Source organism: Podarcis vaucheri, assembly GCF_965113315.1.
Source record: "Podarcis vaucheri genome assembly, chromosome: 13".
Lineage (NCBI taxonomy): Eukaryota > Metazoa > Chordata > Lepidosauria > Squamata > Lacertidae > Podarcis > Podarcis vaucheri.
Window position 1 is genome coordinate 45,282,595 of NC_138751.1, and position 18,161 is coordinate 45,300,755.

At 47.2% G+C, this 18,161-nt stretch overlaps 2 protein-coding genes across 2 annotated transcripts in view; one reads left to right on the forward strand and one right to left on the reverse strand.

Moving 5' to 3' along the window:
* The window catches only part of NMT1 (N-myristoyltransferase 1), a gene marked incomplete at its 5' end in the record, with an annotated part of 28,092 nt that extends 24,120 nt beyond the window's left edge, over positions 1 to 3,972 (forward strand). Inside the window, one exon of the mRNA XM_082196761.1 lies at positions 622 to 3,972. Within this exon, the coding sequence (XP_082052887.1) occupies positions 622 to 642 (21 nt within the window). The 3' untranslated portion in view covers positions 643 to 3,972. The remainder of the gene's footprint in view (positions 1 to 621) is intronic.
* A 1,937-nt stretch (positions 3,973 to 5,909) lies between these two features.
* PLCD3 (phospholipase C delta 3) overlaps positions 5,910 to 18,161 on the reverse strand; it is a 90,581-nt gene continuing 78,329 nt past the window's right edge. The window contains exons 13-16 of the mRNA XM_082194828.1: positions 10,959 to 11,137; positions 9,095 to 9,230; positions 7,976 to 8,125; positions 5,910 to 7,214 (exon numbers count right to left, since the gene is read on the reverse strand). Of these exons, the coding sequence (XP_082050954.1) occupies positions 7,126 to 7,214; positions 7,976 to 8,125; positions 9,095 to 9,230; positions 10,959 to 11,137 (554 nt within the window). The 3' untranslated portion in view covers positions 5,910 to 7,125. The remainder of the gene's footprint in view (positions 7,215 to 7,975; positions 8,126 to 9,094; positions 9,231 to 10,958; positions 11,138 to 18,161) is intronic.

Here is an 18,161-nt window from a genome sequence, read left to right on the forward strand (position 1 = left end):
CCAAGAGCTGCCCCTCAAACAAAAAAACACATTTGGTTGATGTAAATTGGATCAACCAAAGGCTTGGTTAAAAAGGAGCGTTTTTGCCTGATGCCTAAAGGTGTATAGTGAAGGCACCAGGCAAACTTCCCTGGAGAGAGCATTCCACAGACGGGAGCCACTGCAGAGAAGGCCCCGTTCTCGTGTTGCCCCCCCTCCGGACCTCTCAAGGAGGAGGCACACGAAGGAGGGCCTCGGAAGAGGATCACAGGGACTGGGTAGGTTCATATGGGAAGAGGCGGTCCTTGAAGTATTGCGGTCTGGGGCCGTTTAAGGCTCTATAGGTTAAAAACCAGCACTTTGAATTCGATAGCCAGTGCAGTCGATCCAGGATCCGTGTAATACGCTCAAACCATCTTGCTCCGGTGAGCAACCTGGCCGCTGAATTCTGCACTAGCTGAAGTCCTACGTATAACGCATTGCAGTATACAGATGCATCTCTGCGCTTCTTGGTCCTCGCCACTGTAACTGTTGGGGCACAAGGCCTCTTTTGTGCAACTGGACAGCTTGCATCCATCCACGAAGAAACAAAAGTTCTCAACCTTTCCTAACCCTTCCCCTTTATGCCGGTTATTTCCATAGGTTGGCTTGGTGCTGCAGTAACCAGTAATCTCTGGAGAAGTGCTGGCAAAGCCGCTGAAGACGGGCTAGAGTGGAACTGCTGGCCGTTGCCGTTCAGATGTCTATGGAAGTGCGACCCTCCTGCGGAGGAGCTGGCGCCCCCCTATACTGGCCATGCGGACCGTCCACTGACACTTCTGATGATTGTACCATGCGCCTCGGAGTGCGCCGACATGTTAGCATCAGCACTTGGCCTCCTCTCCCCCCCCTCCCCACCCCGTACAACCACGATCAAGGGAATGTAACTGCTGAAAAACTAGCTCACAATTGGCATATATTGGAGTTAACGGGTGAATAATAATAAAAAAAAATATTATATATTCTATACTTTAACCATGTTTGCTGTTCAGCGGAACTGGGACTGGAATCACGGGGTTGCTTAGCTTTCTGTTGTAGAAATAGCATTGAAAATGCCCCAACCATCACCAGCAAAATTAGTGTTTTGTGGTGCATCCCAACACCCAGCTATATCCAGTGTTTCTCTTGTGACATCCAAAGCACAATTGAGCTTCACTGTGAGTTTTCTCTGGTGTGGTTGCCCAAGGCTGGTGCTAGTTAATGATGTTGGGGTGTTTTTTTTAAGCCAATTTTCTGCCTTGTGCATGCAGCAAAGGGCTAACGTGCTTAATACTCCTATTCAGCTTTTCTTTTGGAAAGAAATAAAGGGCTAATTTAGTGACTTATGGAGCTGTCGCAGAACTGAACTCTTGTGGGATGATGTATGTAGCTGTCCCATCTCTCCTGTCCTGGACTTGCGCTAAGGTTTGTCGCTGCAACACTTGACTCTCCAAACTGTTAACAGCCTGTGCCTTTTGGCTCTTAAAATCCATGTTGGCCATGCCTTGCTTTATGGGAGCAGTTCTTCATTTTCCCACTCTAAGAGATGGGAGTTATTTGGGGCTTGCGATGTCTTGGAACTACAGCTCCACCCCATCTGTGTTTTCCTACAACAGAATCGAACGCACTGCCCGTTTTTCGACCTTTCCTGAGCTGCAGCGTCTCCCTTCTGCTTAAGTCAACTAACAGTCCGTTTGTACTGCCCAGGCCTGAAAAGAACATTTTTGTGCTCCCTTCTGTGAGAATCTGCTGATATTATGAGAAACTTTCCTGGCAGTTGTGCCTGTCCGCATAAACCCATGAGAATTTCATTCAAGCTACCATGGGAATGGCTATCTGTAACTTTGCCAATGAATACTTGCAACGGGAGACAGACCATATTATGTTGCTGGTGTATCTCTTACAGCAAGGTTATTTTACTTCCTGAAGTTAGGGAGATCAGGCCTTCTACTCAGTGACCTCTTTCAAGGAAGAGGCTTTCCATTTTCCCACTGAAAATGACCCAATGTCTTTCTACACCCACCCTTGCTGCCCATCTTCCAAAATCAGCAGATTTGCTGTCTGTGCAGTGAACAAGATGGATGGGCCTTGTCTTACAGAGGGCTCTCCCGAGTTTTGCTACGATGGGAAACACCACCAGGAAAATGGGCTTTCGAAAGGTCTTCTCCATATCTGGAAGGCATTGGAAGTCATCTGCTGGAAAACAAGGATGGCTGAAAAGATGCAGGGACCGTGAAGAAGAGCAGGAGGGAGGAATTGGCCTCCCACGAATTAAAGAGGGGCCACTTGGATCTGTGGCATTTGTGGTGGGAGACAGCCACTATTCAAGGTCTGTGCTGAGATCCTAGGAAGGGTGTACCTCTATCATAGCCAAGTCAGTGGCTTTTATGTTGTTTTTAAAAATATACTATTTATTATAAGAAATTCACATTAAAAAATACAACACAATTCAACGAAATTTGCTAAGAACTGGCTAAAAAATGCAACTGTATCCCAAATAAAAATAAGCAGTGTACACAAGGGGAAAGGGTCAAGAGTTTGGATAGGCTTAGGAAAACTTGAGTTTTTAAGAGGCATTTAGAAGTCGTCACGGTCCCTGCCTCACAGATTTCCAGAGGGAGGGCATTGCAGAGGATGGCCTGCTTCCCCATTGCCAGCGAGCGTTCTTGGGATATCTCACAGGTCAGTTTGGTTTTCATTGAAGGAGATGCTCTGCTAGCTATCCTGGTCCTGTGTTGTTTGGCATTTTAAATGTTAACAACAAAACCTGTACTTTAGGCTGGGAAAACCTGTGTCTACATTCTTGGGATGGGGAATCTGTGGCCTTCCAGCTGTTGACTGCAACTCCCACCATCCCTAACCACTTACCATGCTGCCAGGGGCTGATGCAGGTTGGGAGTCCCAACATGAACTGGGGACACCACAGGTTCGCCTCCCCTAATCTAGGCCATATCCCGTCAGACTGAATCTCCGTACAGAAAACTAGCATACATAGGGGAGAAGGCTGGACTGCAACCGATCTTCCTCACCTCTAGCTTCTTTGTATGGTGGAGCATCCATTTCTGTGTTGAGACTATCCGTTCTCTGAAATGGTACAATCCAGACACATTTACCACCTGAGTGAAAACTGGGCTCCCAAGTGCGGTTCCTTCAACTGCTGGGCAGAAAAGGACAGCATTATCTAGATAACTTGGCACCACTTCAACGTTCTATATCTGTTGCAAAAGATGTATATCTCATTCCTTACTTTGCCGATGGCTTTCTACCCAAGCATTGTATTTTGGAAACTGACCCCCTTCGTGAAGACTGATTCATAAAGACGTAACGGTTTCAAAACACGTTTGGAGGAAGAGGAAATCCCCCTTAAGCTAGAAACCAGAGGTTGTGCAATTCTTGTGTCGTAGGCTGGCAACGCCTGCAGCTTTTAACCTCCTGCTTGTGCAGTTGACTCAGAGCTTGTTACGTCACCCGTGGAGGTTCAGTAGAACATTACGAAAAGGATCTCTCCCGTGATCTGTGCTTGCTTTGTCCAAGTTGCCTTTGCGTCTTTCCACGGTCAAGTGTTTTGCTGCTTTATTCAGAAGGAATACCTTCATTTCCACCCAAGAGGGGTTTGAGAAAACACCCCTTGGATTTCCAATGCTTTGAAAACTTTGCGATAACTATAAGCCTGAAGGCAGCAGCTCCTTCGACAGGACATGCCTCTGGCATTGAAAGAGCACTGGAGTTTCCCTGGCTAATTCCCGTTTGCTTCGCAGACATGTTCCTAGCTCTAGATCCTGTATAGACTTTAATGGGCCCTCTTCTAGCATTTTGCCCTTGGCTTTGCATCCATTTTCATTTTGGATACGCTTTTGAGGTGTGCTGTGATGAGGACGCAGACATCCAGCCTGGGCTTGTGCGTTTCTCTCTCTATATATTGCAGTCTCTGTATAGCATTCTTCAAATGTGATAAATGTGTAATATTCCTTTTCACCCCTTGTGTGCTTATTGGTGGGGAGTATCTGCTAACTTTGGGCCAAAGATCTGACAGTGGTATCCTACTTCAATGGCTTTTGAGTGTGTGATTAAGATGGGAACCACGTGAATACAGTCATGCCTTGTGGGGTGGGGTGAGGGCAACAGTGGCTTTTTAAAAAGTCCTGCTGAAAGTAAGGTTTTCCATTCTGAAGAGGCAGGAGAACACTCTTCCCAACCTCACGTCTCCTGTGTGCTAATGGGGGATGGCTCAGCAGTGCAGGACATATCTCCCTCGCATGTCCCTTACTGTGGATGCAGAGCCTATTAATCTGTTTTCAACGGAAATGCTTTTTAAGGGTCTAGCTATATGTTGAGTTCTACCAGCGAAAGAGCTCTGTCTTCAGAGAGATTCCTGCTGGAGGGGATCAGTAAAGAACAATCCCAAAGTCTGTAGTAGGGCCAACCAATGTTTAGCCAATCAAAACATGGCAGAGGAGGAGATTAAAAAACTGTTGGAGGAGCTGCTTTCGGCTGCCTTTCTCCATCCTTTGTTTAGATCCCTTGGCATTCTCCTTGGGTCCTGCCTTGCTTTTTAAAAATTTGGCGGATAGTTGGGATATTCCTAAATCGAACAACCCTTGTTGTTGAAGACTGCCCTTGTGGTACACTGAAGAATAAAGCATCACCATTCCTTACATACTCTAAAAGTTAACATTTTCAGCTATTGGAGTGAAGTTTCCTTTCAATTTCCCACCAAAAAATCAAAGACGCAGCTATAGATCTTCCTTGCCACATCATTGTGACGTGGTTGTCATTGGCAGAAAGGCTTTTTGAACAACACATGAATATTGGTAGAAGGGAGAGAACTACACCGCTACCGTCACTTTATAAATGGGAAAGGAAGTTCCAGATTTTAAGTATAGGAACTCAAGCTTGGACACTACTTTTAAGGTCTGAAATTGTGCACTGAAAACAGCACATGCCTGCTTTGGAATCCAACCGGAATCCAACATCTACCCACGAAACCAATTGCTCGCTCAGAACTTAAATACTAAATGTTGAAATGTGGATTTTGAAAACCAGACTCCACATTCTGAAATGCAGATTCCCAGACGGATATTATTCCCTGCCCTGAGTCCCATCACAGTTACGTCTCAAGGGCAAAGAGTGTAGTTCTATTTTGTTGTCATTTAAACACGCCGTATTTGTTCCATGGAATTTGAAATTTCTGTGACACTGGGATTTTGTTAAAATAAAATATTTTTATTATAGCTATTCAATACATTATAAACAACAGTCTCTTTTGATACATAGCTTTCAAAATCAAATTCTAGAAAGTGACACTGGTTCTTGGGTGCTTCTTCCTTTATAATATCAAAGAAGAGAGATGGGTAAGAGGGTGAAATCACACCAGTGCTGCTTCTTGCAGAGTTTGCAAAGTCTGGATTTCATAGTTCATAGTGAAATTATGATCGGGGGGGGGGGGGAGCTGGGAAGAATTTGTCTAATGCAGGGCATTTTCATACAATCTACCATGTTCTAGAGATGAGCTCAGACCAGATCCCATAGATCAAAATATCTAAACCCAACTCTACAAAAACTCATTTGATTGCTCCTTTAAAACAATCTCTAGGAATATATTTGTTTGGTGTGTTTTTTAATAGCTCTGCCTTACTTAAATCTACTTTGCTTGCAACACAATCCCCCAAACCCCTATTCTAGAGGTAGCCAAAATAGTGCCCTCTAGGTGTTGGGCAGAACTCCCACCAACTGCCTACTTTTCTTGGGAGATGTATTTAATAGCAAGGTTCGTTTCCCTTTTGAAAACTGCCCTTGTCCCGTCCCCCCTTAGTAAGAAATGTGTGGGGCTGTCACTGGGGAAAATGGCCCCATGTCAACAGTCATTTCCTCTTCCTTCTGAGAACGTCCCATAATCCAAAGTGTCTGATAAAGGGCAAGGTTGAGTTGAGCTCCAATATGACCTATTGTCTGGCAAAATGGCTCGTTAACTTGCTAATAATGCCTGCTTTTAAACTATGTGATGCAGCAACCCAAAGCGCCGAAAGAATAGGTGTATTAATATGCCCTTTTCAAATTAACCAAGGGGAAAAGACTATTGTGGAGGTAGCAAGCCTTTTTTATCCTGAAGGACAGGAGCTTATTGTAATCCCATCTTCAAAAGAACCAGTAGGAAAAAGTGCTTCTTAAAATATAGTGTGACGTGTACACGAACTCTTTGGGCACGCTAATATTAATTTGCTAACGCCTGAACCAATATATACAGTACTACTTTGAGAGCCTAGTATAATACGAGTCCTGACCTGCTCTTTTGGGACAATCGGAAGTCAGTGGCTTGTGATTTAGACTGATGATCTGCTAGCTTAAATTTCTAGCCGAAATTTGTTGCCAGGGTATCAAAAGTCTGGACTGGCTTCACAAGCTGATGAGGACTGACTGCCTATTTCCTAAAAAAGCAAAGATAAAGTTTCCTACAGCCTCAACCCAACTTCCAACCAAATGTACTTTGCTGGGCCGATCCTCTCCAAACCCATATTGCCACTAGCAGGCTAGCCTAGGCTCGGTTCAGTCTGTGGCTCACATTCCTCTGTAGCCTAGAGGGCTGTACCAGAAGCCTCGAACAGGATCCGTCCACCGGCGGATTGCTCACAACCCTCAACCCTCTGTTCCTCCTGACCTCCATTCTCAAAATCCCCGTTCTAACAAGAGCCACGCAAAACCAACGAATCCTTTTACTCGCTACTTCTCACGAGAGCCGTGTGACTGTCAGAAACTTAAGGAAGATATTCCCATCTCGTGTTCCCTTCCCAAACCATAATGGGGAAGGGGATGGGGCGGGACCCTCTCCCCGGTCTAAAAACCCTGTCCGGAAGAGAGATATTCTAGGAGTTGCTACACCGCTTGGGCTGTTTATCTTCAATAGCACAAAGGTTTTTTCAGTCTTCTAACCCTAATGCGAGTCGGGCTCTCTGAGCGAGGGTTGCTTGCGCGCCCGATTCTGCCCAGACCAGGGGGGCTGGTGCATGCTGCTTCCTCAGTGTGGTCCAGATGCACACATCTGGGTGAGCGGCGGCCGGTTATCGGAATCAGCAGAGCCACTCCTCTGCCACAGGCCAGATTTGACTTGGATTCTTGACAATCCAACGCCTTTCACATCTTCCTGCATCTGATGTGCACAAACAACGTGGCTGGAGACAAAGAGGTCCCATCTTTGGAGAGCAGGTGGATGTGCCGGTAGCCTGAGGAGGGAAATCCAGTCAGAAAGGAAGAGGGAGATATGTGGTGGACCTGGAACAAAGCTAAAGGCTTTTGGGAAATGATATACAGTCGTACCTTGGATCCCGAACGCCTTGGTACACACACATTTTGGCTCCCAAACGCTGCAAACCTAGAATGGAGTGTTCTGGTTTGCGAATGTTCTTTGGAACCCGAATGTCTGGCGGGGCTTCTGATTGGCTGCAGGAGCTTCCTGCAGCCAATCAGAAACCGCACTGGATGTTTGGCTTCTGAAAAACGTTAAAAAACCAGAACAGTTACTTCTGGGTGTGCGCTATTCGGGAGCCAATTTGTTTGGCATCTAAGCTGTTCAGAAACCAAGGTTCCATTGTATCCACATTCAGAGAGGTAGACCCTCCTGTCTCGCACCTGAGAACATACTTCTCCTCCCAATCTTTCACCCTGGGAGGCCCTTTCTATTCTGCCTTTCAGGCAAGGAACCCCCCCCTCCCGACTGCCCCCTTCCTGTCTTCCCACCCCGCCAAAGCCTTCGTATAAATGTTTCTAATACAAAAAATGCAAATGCAAAGAGGAGATGAAAGAAATAGAAAAGAAAACAAGCAGAACAAAGTTAAGAGGAAAAAAAGGAGGAGGAAAAACAAAGAGGGGGAAAACACGATATATGCTTCCACATTGCTACCTGCCAACTGTATGTATTACAATTATTCAAAATATTTAGCATATACATGATTACAGAATCATTTCTCCTGAGGCTGCCACTCACCTTCCTTCAGGCTGGGCAACGGCAGAGTGAATTGCCCCACAAAGTCGTTGGAGGAGGTCGTGTCGTAATCCTCCACTACGAATCGCACCAGCGCCAGCTCTGGCACCCGAACCTGGAAAGTCAGCGTCTCGTCCCAACACGGATTGAATCCTACAAAGAGCAGGAAATCAGAGGTTTAGGAGACAGAGACTCCCCCCCCCCGCAGCACAATTCCAGAGGAATATTGTGCCCCCAAACCTTTGTAAACCCAAAGATTCTCGGGAAACTGACTTGCACACCCAAGACTTGGCCATTTTTCTGCACACATCCCTTTTCTGACACCACAAAACACACCACACAGCCCTATAGATGTGGGATGTAATCCACTGGAGCAGTCAAGTACAACATTCCTTGTTTGCCTAGAGTGGACACAGACAGGGAGATGTTGATCCAGCCAGTTGAACTTCCTGTTACTACCTGGTCTACACCTGCATGTGACCAGGTAGGGGGTTGTGACCCTTGCAGACCCCACAAAAGACCGAGTTTGCAAAGCATCACACACAGCCCTACGACAACCAGCATCTTCCCCCTCCTGCACCTTACAACATTCCTGACCTCAGGTGTAGGGCAGGTCGGCCAGAGATTCTCCAGATGATACTGGGTTCAAATTCCCACCAGCTGCAGCCAGCATGGCCAATGGTTAGCCTTGACATCTGGAGGGCCACAGGCTCTGGCCTAGTGTTTCCCAAACTTAGGTCTCCGGCTGTTCTTGGACTACAACTCCCATCATCCCTGGCTAGCAAGAGCAGTGGTCAGGGATGATGGGAACTGTAGTCTGAAAAACAGATGGAAGCCCAAGTTTGTGAAATGCTGCCCAGTATTGAAAGCAGATCTCCTCTCTCAACCCTCCGGAATCAGAGAGCTGGAAGGGACCACAAGGGTCAACTACTACAACTCCTTGCAATGCCCAACATGGGGCTCAAACCCACAACTCTCAGATTAAAAGGATCTCATGCTCTACCAGCTGAGATAGTCCAGCTGGCAAAGGATGCCTCATTTTTCTTGGAGATGCCAGAAATGGAGGCTGGGACTTTATGCAGGCCACGTGTCTATGCCATTTGCACTTCATTTATCCCTCACCGTTGTTTAATTTGTATTCGGTATGCTTCTTGGCGCAGTCCCCAGGGACTCCGTAGATCTCGACACGCACAAAGGGGTCCACGATGGAGGAGCTCTTCTCTTTGTTCAGTTTGGGCAGCTGCTGAGCTGTGATCACCTGAAGAGGGTGGCAAAGAAAGAGTTTAGAACATGGGTAGGCAAGTTTAGGAGTTTAGGACGCGGGTGGCGCTGTGGGTTAAACCACAGAGCCTAGGACTGGCCGATCAGAAGGTCGGCGGTTTGAATCCCCGTGATGGGGAGAGCTCCCATTGCTCGGTCCCTGCTCCTGCCAACCTAGCAGTTTGAAAGCACGTCAAAGTGCAAGTAGATAAATAGGTACTGCTCCGGCGGGAAGGTAAACGGCGTTTCCGTGCGCTGCTCTGGTTCGCCAGAAGCGGCTTAGTCATGCTGGCCACATGACCCGGAAGCTGTACTCCGGCTCCCTTGGCCAATAAAGCGAGATGAGCGCTGCAACCCCAGAGTCGGCCACGACTGGACCTAATGGTCAGGGGCCCCTTTACCTTTATGCAAACTAAGGCCCGGGGGCCGGATCCGGCCCAATCGCCTTCTAAATCCAGCCCACGGTCGGTCCAGGAATCAGCGTATTTTTACATGAGTAGAATGTGTCCTTTTCTTTAAAATGCATCTCTGGGTTATTTGTGGGGCATAGGAATTCGTTCATTTCCTCCCCCCCCAAAAAAAAAATATAGTGTGGCCCCCCACAAGGTCTGAGGGACAGTGGACCGGCTCCCTGCTGAAAAAGTTTGCTGACTCCTGGTTTAGAACATCCTCCATAGGGGGAGAAAATGTTCCCCTTCCCTTCAAGCACCAACTCTTAAGAACCATCAGCAAACCAAAGAATATGTGATTTAGTACTGAGCATTTGAAAAATGCAATTCCAAATTTAAAACGAATCTGTGCCAGCTGAACTAAAGTCAGAGCAATGAGTCATCTGTGCTTGGCAAAATAAAAATGAAAACCCTGCCCTCAGGCACTCCCAGTTTCAACAGCAAGAAAAAAGATGAATTCTGCAACCAGCATAAAACTGCCAGTAAATACCACTTATATTGTAGAATTTATTCAGCAATTTGTGCTGTCCTGCTTTATTCATTCTGGCTTTGTTAGTCATGGCAGGGGAAAAGGGCACTGAAGCTGAAAACCTTACTTACACACCTTTCAAGCATTTTGCAGCCACGAGGGCTGGAGAGTTTAAAAACAAAACAAAAGCAAAGAGTGTCAGGAAACTAAATTATGCACCCACTAGAATGTCGCACTAGGGCCTGTTGAATTTTTCAACTTTCCAAATTCCAAAAATGAGGGGCACTAAAAAAGTTGTAACATGACTTGGGAATTCAAAAGATGTTTTGGTTAAATTAATATAAATTAGTTTTGTTTGGTAAGTAAAATGTGCGTAAAATTGCACAGAAATCATTAAAAATAATTGTCAAGTACTTGCAGTTATATTTATTATTATTATTGGCTATTGTTCGGCATTACCTGACATTTTCAGAAGGTAAAATGAAAGTTCTTTGGTTTTCCGAGAACAGTTTATGTGCTTCTTCATCAATCATCAACTCACCAAGCCAAATATTGTCCAAGCCCAAAAACAGTAGCAAGTTTGAATTCCTCACACTCCAAAACATATTTTTAAGAGCCATCACTGAAGAGAAGAACCCAGAAACTACGTTTCACACCCAAAAATTACACACAGTATTTCCGGGTTTTGAAGAACTGCAGTATACACACAGCTGAAAATGCAGCCCATTGCAGTTCATGCACACCCAAATACATGCAGAAAAACAGGAAGCCAGCCATTTGCACAAAAACATTCTGCATGCTACTATACCTTGATAGTGAGGGCAACGGGGCGCTGGCCTGCCCTGCCCTTGGGAGCTTCAGGATCAAATGTGCTCTGGTGGTTGCGCAGGAAAGCGGGCTTTAGCACATAGCCGCAACGGCCGTTGACCAAAAAGCGCCCGTCGTTCAGATCCATCTCTGCACCAGGCGTCTGGAAGTTCAACGCCACTAGAAAGGGGGCAGGGGAAGGAGAGGAGATTACACGGGAGTGGAAGTGGGGCAGAAAAGCGGGGTTCTGTGATGGCGCAGTTTTGCATACACCTGCGCCTTCCAGACATCATTGGGCGACAGCTCTCATTATCCCTGACCATTGGCCATACTGGCTGCAACGGATGGGAGTTGTAGTCCCAACAACCTCCAATGGGTATTGCATTGTCTACCTCTGACCTATGCCGTTTGCAAATTCAGAAGAGGACTGAGCAACACAAGGGAGGGGATGGGAGCAAAATACACCATATGCTACCAAGAAAATAAAACATATGCAGAACCGCATCCTCTGCTCCAAGGACAGAGCTTACCGTATTTCTCACTCTATAAGACGCACCAGACCACAAGACACGCCTAGTTTTTGGAAGACGAAAACAAGAAAAAAAATATTCTGAATCCCAGAAGCCAGGACAGCAAGCAGGATTGCTGAGCAGCAATCCCGCTGGCTGTCCTGGCTTCTGGGATAGCCGCGCACAGCCTCTCCCGGGCAAGGGGGGGCTCCCCCAAGATCCACGCTCCCTTTAAAGAGCCACGTGGAGCGTGTGTGCGGCTCTTGGGGGCTTTTCCCTGAGGAGGGAGAAGGGACTGATGGGCTGCCCTTCACCCTCCTCAGGGAAAAGCCCCCAAGAGCCACACACACGCTCCACGTGGCTCTTTAAAGGGAGCGCTGAGCAGAGCCTCCCGCCCGCATTCGCTCCATAAGATGCACACACATTTCCCCTTACTTTTTAGGAGGGGAAAAGTGCGTCTTATAGAGCGAAAAATAGGGTAGTTTAGAACGTGGGTCGGCAAACTAAGGTCTGTGGGCCAGATCAGGCCCAATTGCCTTCTGGATCCGACCTGCAGATGGTCCGGGAATTGCTGCATGGATCGCTAGCACGCATGTTCTTTCCCTCTCCCTCCTTTGGCAGCAGCGCATCCTCCCTCCTCCTGGCTTCTCCTTGCCCTGCCTATAGGAGGAAGGGGGCTGGGCTTTGTTGGTGCCAGCAGCAGCATCAGGGCTCAAGCGGTCGCCATTTTAAGCAGCCCCTCCCCGGAGCCCTTTCATGCGCCGCTCATCGTCCCGCCACGCTTTTGGTGATGAAGGCAGAACTACTCCTCCAAGTAGATCCCGTGAAGGATTGTCCCTGTGAGGGGAAGGCAGCACTGATCCACCAAACCTCAGTCTGCCCACAGGCCCCCTTTGCCTGCCTCTTTACTTACAGTGATGGCTCAGCCTATCAGCATCTTATAATAATTATAATAAAATTCATATCCTGCCCATCTGGGCAGCTTACAGCACATATAAAAAACAAAACATCAAACATTAAAAAACAGAATATCCTATACAGGCAACAAACCAACCAATAACAGAAACCAAAAAGAACAATAAGAACAATACACAGTTTAAAGTTTAAATTAAAATATCCGCCAACCCCAGCTAAATTTGCTGTATTTTCCTGTGTATAAGACGCCCCCATGTATACAACGACCCCTAATTTTTTTAACCCAAAATTAAGTTGTTTAGCTTGGGGGGGGGGAGGTCACTTCTGCCAATCGCTCATTCGCCTGCCCGCCACTGCCGATTCCACACCTCGCCACAGCCACCAGTTGTCTGCCCGCTCGGCGCCGCCAACAGCTCACCCGCCCACTTACTGCAGCCGCCAATCGCTTGCCCAATTGCCGCAGCCAATCGCCAGCAGGCCTTGCCGCAGCCACCAATCACCCGCCCAATCGCCGCTGTCAATCTCCTGCTTGCTGCCGCCATTAATCGCACGTCCCCCATCTGCATTCACTATTCATGTATAAGACGACACCCAATTTTTGCCTATTTTTAGCAAAAAGCGTCATCTTATACACGGAAAAATACGGTAACTAACCCCAACCCCCAAAAAACAAAACAGTCTCAGGGTTGTCCTTGTAGAACTCAGCAGGGAGGAGTTAGCTGGTTCTGCCGGCCATTGGCTCTGGCTCCACCTACTGGTGGGCTCCTTACCTTCCACCCAACCACTGACTAGCCCCTTGCTCATTGGCCATATACATCAACTGCCTGTCCACCTGTGCTTGGCAGTCCTCCCTAAATGGAGGCAATACTTCCTCCCCCCTGAGTCGTAAGGCCCTCCTCGCTCTCTTGCAATGATAGAGGTCCCCTTCGCCTTGCCCCTTGGAGTTTGTGTGGGAAACTCCAGTCAAACACAACTATGCATGAGTGCTAGTTAGTGCATGAAGGGGTTAAGACAACCAAGCTTGATTCCTAGACTCAGCTAGGTCACACCCCCTTTTCTCCAATGAGGGAGGAAGTGAAGTCTTCTCTTCCTGTTCCCTCTCTCTTCTCGCCATGTAACAACCAAGGCGGATGTGCCTAAGCAAGCTCCAAGCTTAGAGCATGTGCCTGAAGCTACCTTTCTGTATTTTCTACCCAAGATTATTCTGCCTGTGTTCTCCTTGCTGCTGCTTGGATAAATGTATGAATCTGACCTTTGGAACACTGTGTAAGTAAAGCATTTTAAACTTACTTTAACAGTATGTGGGCTGTTCATTGCAAGAGTAGAAAGACAGGGCTGCTGGGATAAAAGGGTCTTAAAAAGGGTCTATATTCCTAATGATGTACCACTGCTTGACTTTTGTGTGTTTAAACTATGCTATTGGGGGCTCTCTCCTGCTGGAGAGTGTACACAGCCCTGCATTTTGAATCCAGGCACTCACTTGATTCTTTTGTTATTTACCCCACACCTGTGGGTCACAGGGATTCATATTTTTACCCCCCTGCACTGCATCCTGCTTCCAGTCTTGTTCATCAGCTTCGTCCTGTCCTAGCTGCCGCCTGGCTTATTGGCGGTGACAAAGGCCATGCACAACCGCCAATGAGCTCACACGCATATGAATGTACTGTCAAACACATTCAAAACAGGGCAAGAAACAATGAATCATGGAACAACTCGTTAGAGACCCATTCTGACTATTGAAGGCTTTTTCAAACATGTCCCAATTAGTCCTAACTTATCAGGAAACGTTCTCAAAACAATCCTCTTTGGGGAATGCAGCCAAATCATTCCTTTTGTCTGCCGCTGCCTGGTAAGAACGCTTTCAAGCTGATCAAATTTATTTTTGCCAAGAGGCTGATCTCATATATGCAGATGGGATTTCTATGACGAAAATTGGCTTCTCTCCTCCTCTTCCCAGGAAAAAGACAAGAAGGATAATCTGACAGGGAAGGCGTCATTCTCCCAAGGGAACATCCATCTCCCTAGGGCAGTGGTTTTCAGCCAGTGTGCCGTGGCACCCTGGGGTGCCTTGAATGATGGTCAGGGGTGCTGTGGGCAATGCTGGTCTCTATCCTGTACATTAGCTCCCAGTACGTTTCCGAGCACAATTCAAAGTGTTGGTGCTGACCTTTAAAGCCCTAAACGGCCTCGGCCCAGTATATGTGAAGGAGCGTCTCCACCCCCATCGTTCCATCCGGACACTGAGGTCAAGCGTCGAGGGCCTTCTGGAGGTTCCCTCGCTGTGAGAAGCCAAGTTACAGGAACGAGGCCTTCTCAGTAGTGGCGCCCTCCCTGTGAAACGCCCTCCCACCAGATGTCAAAGAGAAGAACAACTACCAGACTTTTAGAAGACATCTGAAGGCAGCCCTGTTTAGGGAAGCTTTTAATGTTTGATGTATTACAGTATTTTTATATTTTGTTGGAAGCTGTCCAGAGTGGCTGGTGAAGCCCAGCCAGATGGGTGGGGTATAAATATTATTATTATTATTATTATTATTATTATTATTATTATTATTATTACTATTATCCCTCTTTCCTCCCCCCCCTCCTCTGATGCCCTCTAGCATCTCTGCCTCCCAAAGGCTTGTCCAGCCATTTATTGCAGCAGCCCTGTCTACAAGCTCCCCAGGCAAATGATGCCTCTGGGGCTGGCCAGGGGCTGCTGATGCCAGGAGCTGAGACGGCCTCGGAGCAAGCAGGCAAGTGGGCGAGGAAGTCCAGCCAGCCAGTCTGCCAGCCCTTGCTGTTGGGAAATGGGCAGACAAGTGGGAGGCTGGGAGCTGAGTGCCCGGTGCTGAAGGAGAGCCTTTCTGCCATGCAGGCCTGGCAGTGCCCACTGCTGCCACCCAAGGTAAGGTACTGGCCTCATGTTCACCTTTGGCCAGTCTCCGTTGGGCCACTAAGGCTGGGGACATCCTCTTCCCAGGCCCCTGTGGGGCAGTATGAGGAGGCACCTCTCTTTGGGGCACGGAGGCAGCTCAGAGACCAGGGGCAGCGGCGGCGGCTGCTCATAAGTAAATCCCAATGAGTTCAATGGGGTTTACTCCCAACTGCTTATGTATAGGATCTAGTTCTGCAATCCTATAATGCCTTGTTTACAAATAAAACCAGCTAATCTCAGCAGGAGCAAATCTCCTCAGAGCAAATCTTTGTTGAAGCCCTATCCTTGTAGGTTCTGAATTTCCCTGTCTAGTAGCTTAATGAAGCAAAGCCACAGTTATAAGAACTTAGAACCATAGAACTGTAGAGTTGAAAGGCACCCCCTGGGTCATCTAGTCCAACCCCCTACAATGTAGAAATATTTTGCCCAACATGGGACTCGAACTCACAACCCTAAGATTAAGAGTCTTGTCCTCTAATGACTGAGCTATCCTAGCTTGTCCAGCTTCACCGACTGAGCTATCCTAGCAGTTACCCAGCCTTAGCAAAGGGCTTCATTCTCTGCTGCAGCAAAGGAATCGCCACAGAGAGAGTTTCTGTTCCCAGCACTGGGAGGAGAGGAGGAAGCAACGATGTGCTTCCAGCTCATAGCTTAGCACGTATTAAGCACCGTGCAACAGCCACGTTGTAAACTATTTCCCTTTTAAAACGTGCACACAAAAATTACTTTCTTTGTTGTGGTTAATGACCAGTACAGTGGTACCTCAGGTTAAGTACTTAATTTGTTCCGTAGGTCCGTTCTTAACCTGAAACTGTTCTTAACCTGAAGCACCACTTTAGCTAATGGGGCCTCCCGCTGCTGCCCGATTTCTGTTCTCATCTTGAAGCAAAGTTCTTAACCTGAAGCACTTTTTCTGGGTTAGCGGAGTCTGTAACCTGAAGCGTATGTAACCTGAAGCGTATGTAACCCGAAGTACCAATGTACTGGGAGGAAGGGGGACACACTGCGCTAACGGGAGTCAGATCAGGGCAGGAAATGAAAGATCTTGCACTTTGCAGAAATCAATTCTCTCCAAATGTGGCGGCCTTGAATTTACAAGTGCGGCGTCAGTGCCATCCAGCAAAAGGGAGCGTTTTGGAGACTCTCTGGGCTCGCTCGTCAACAGTTCTGATAATCAAGATGTTTCTCTTCCTTAATTTATAACTAGTATCTTGTAAACTCGACCTTGCGTTTGGCACTGCCTAGCCAAGTGCCCAGCTTCATGCAGCCTCACAGTTCAGGGGAGTTAGAACAATAAAACAATGAGATAAAACAACAACAACAACAACAACAACAACAACAACAACAACAACAATAATAATTTATTTATACCCCGCCTATCTGGCTGAGTTTCCCCAGCCACTCTGGGCAGCTTCCAATCAAGTGTTAAAAACAATACAACATTAAATATTAAAAAAATTCCCTAAACAGGGCTGCCTTCAGATGTCTTTTAAAAAGAAGATAGCTGCTTATTTCCTTCACATCTGAAGGGAGGGCGTTCCACAGGGAGGGTGCCACTACCGAGAAGGCCCTCTGTCTGGTTCCCTGTTAACCTCACTTCTCGCAACGAGGAAACTGCCAGAAGTTAAATAATAAATTAAAATTTAATAATTTAATTTCATAATATGAAATTAATAATATTAATTTAATTAATAATAAATTAAAACCACAAAATGAAGCACGGAAAGGAGTTAAGAAATAAAACGGAAGAGAGGATAAAAACAAATGCTAAGGGTTGGTTCTACAGCAGAAACTTGCCTCGGAGTTTAAGGCCAAGAGCTCAAAATCCTGCTTAAGGATTTGGCAGTCATTTTCTTCCACTATGAGGAGCCTTCTCTGCATTGCCTGGGCTTCTCTGAGTCCCCAGGCACAGTAATATGAAGCGCCGCAATGTTTTGGTCTCTGGCATTCGTTTAGGGAAAGAATGATGGTGGGTGCGCACGGCTCAGTGGCCAAGCACCTGCTACGGCCGCACAAGGTCTCAGGTTCAATTTCTGGAATCCCCAGCTCACCCAGCAGCCTCAAGCAACAGCCCTTAAAGGGACCTTTGCCTGGGAGATCGGACAGCCAATGCAGCTTCACCCTCGTGTTGCTGCTGACCTGGAAAGCCCTAAACGGCCTCAGCCCAGTATCCCTGAAGGAGCATCTCCACCTCCATTGTTCAGCCCGGACACTGAGGTCCATCTCCGAGGGCCTTCTGGTGGTTCCCTCGTTGCAAGAACCCAAGTTACAGGGAACCAGGGAGAGGGCCTTCTCGGTAGTGGCACCCGCCCTGTGGAACGCCCTCCCGTCAGATGTCAAAGAGAAAAACAACTACAGTGGTACCTCGGGTTAAGAACTTAATTCGTTCTGGAGGTCCATTCTTAACCTGAAACTGTTCTTAACCTGAAGCACCACTTTAGCTAATGGGGCCTCCTGCTGCTGCTGCTGCGACGCCGCTGCACGGTTTCTGTTCTGATCCTGAAGCAAAGTTCTTAACCCGAGGTAATATTTCTGGGTTAGCGGAGTCTGTAACCTAAAGCGTATGTAACCCGAGGTACCACTGTACCTGACATTTAGAAGACATCTGAAGGCAGCCCTGTTTAGGGAAGTTTTTAATGTGTGACATTTTAATGTATTTTTAATCTTTGTTGGAAGCCACCCAGAGTGGCTGGGGAAACCCATCCAGATTAGCGGGCTACAAATAATAATAATAATAATGCTTTATTACAGTGGTACCTCAGGTTACAGACACTTCAGGTTACAGACTCCGCTAACCCAGAAATAGTACCTTGGGTTAAGAACTTTGCTTCAGGATGAGAACAGAAATCATGCAGCGAAA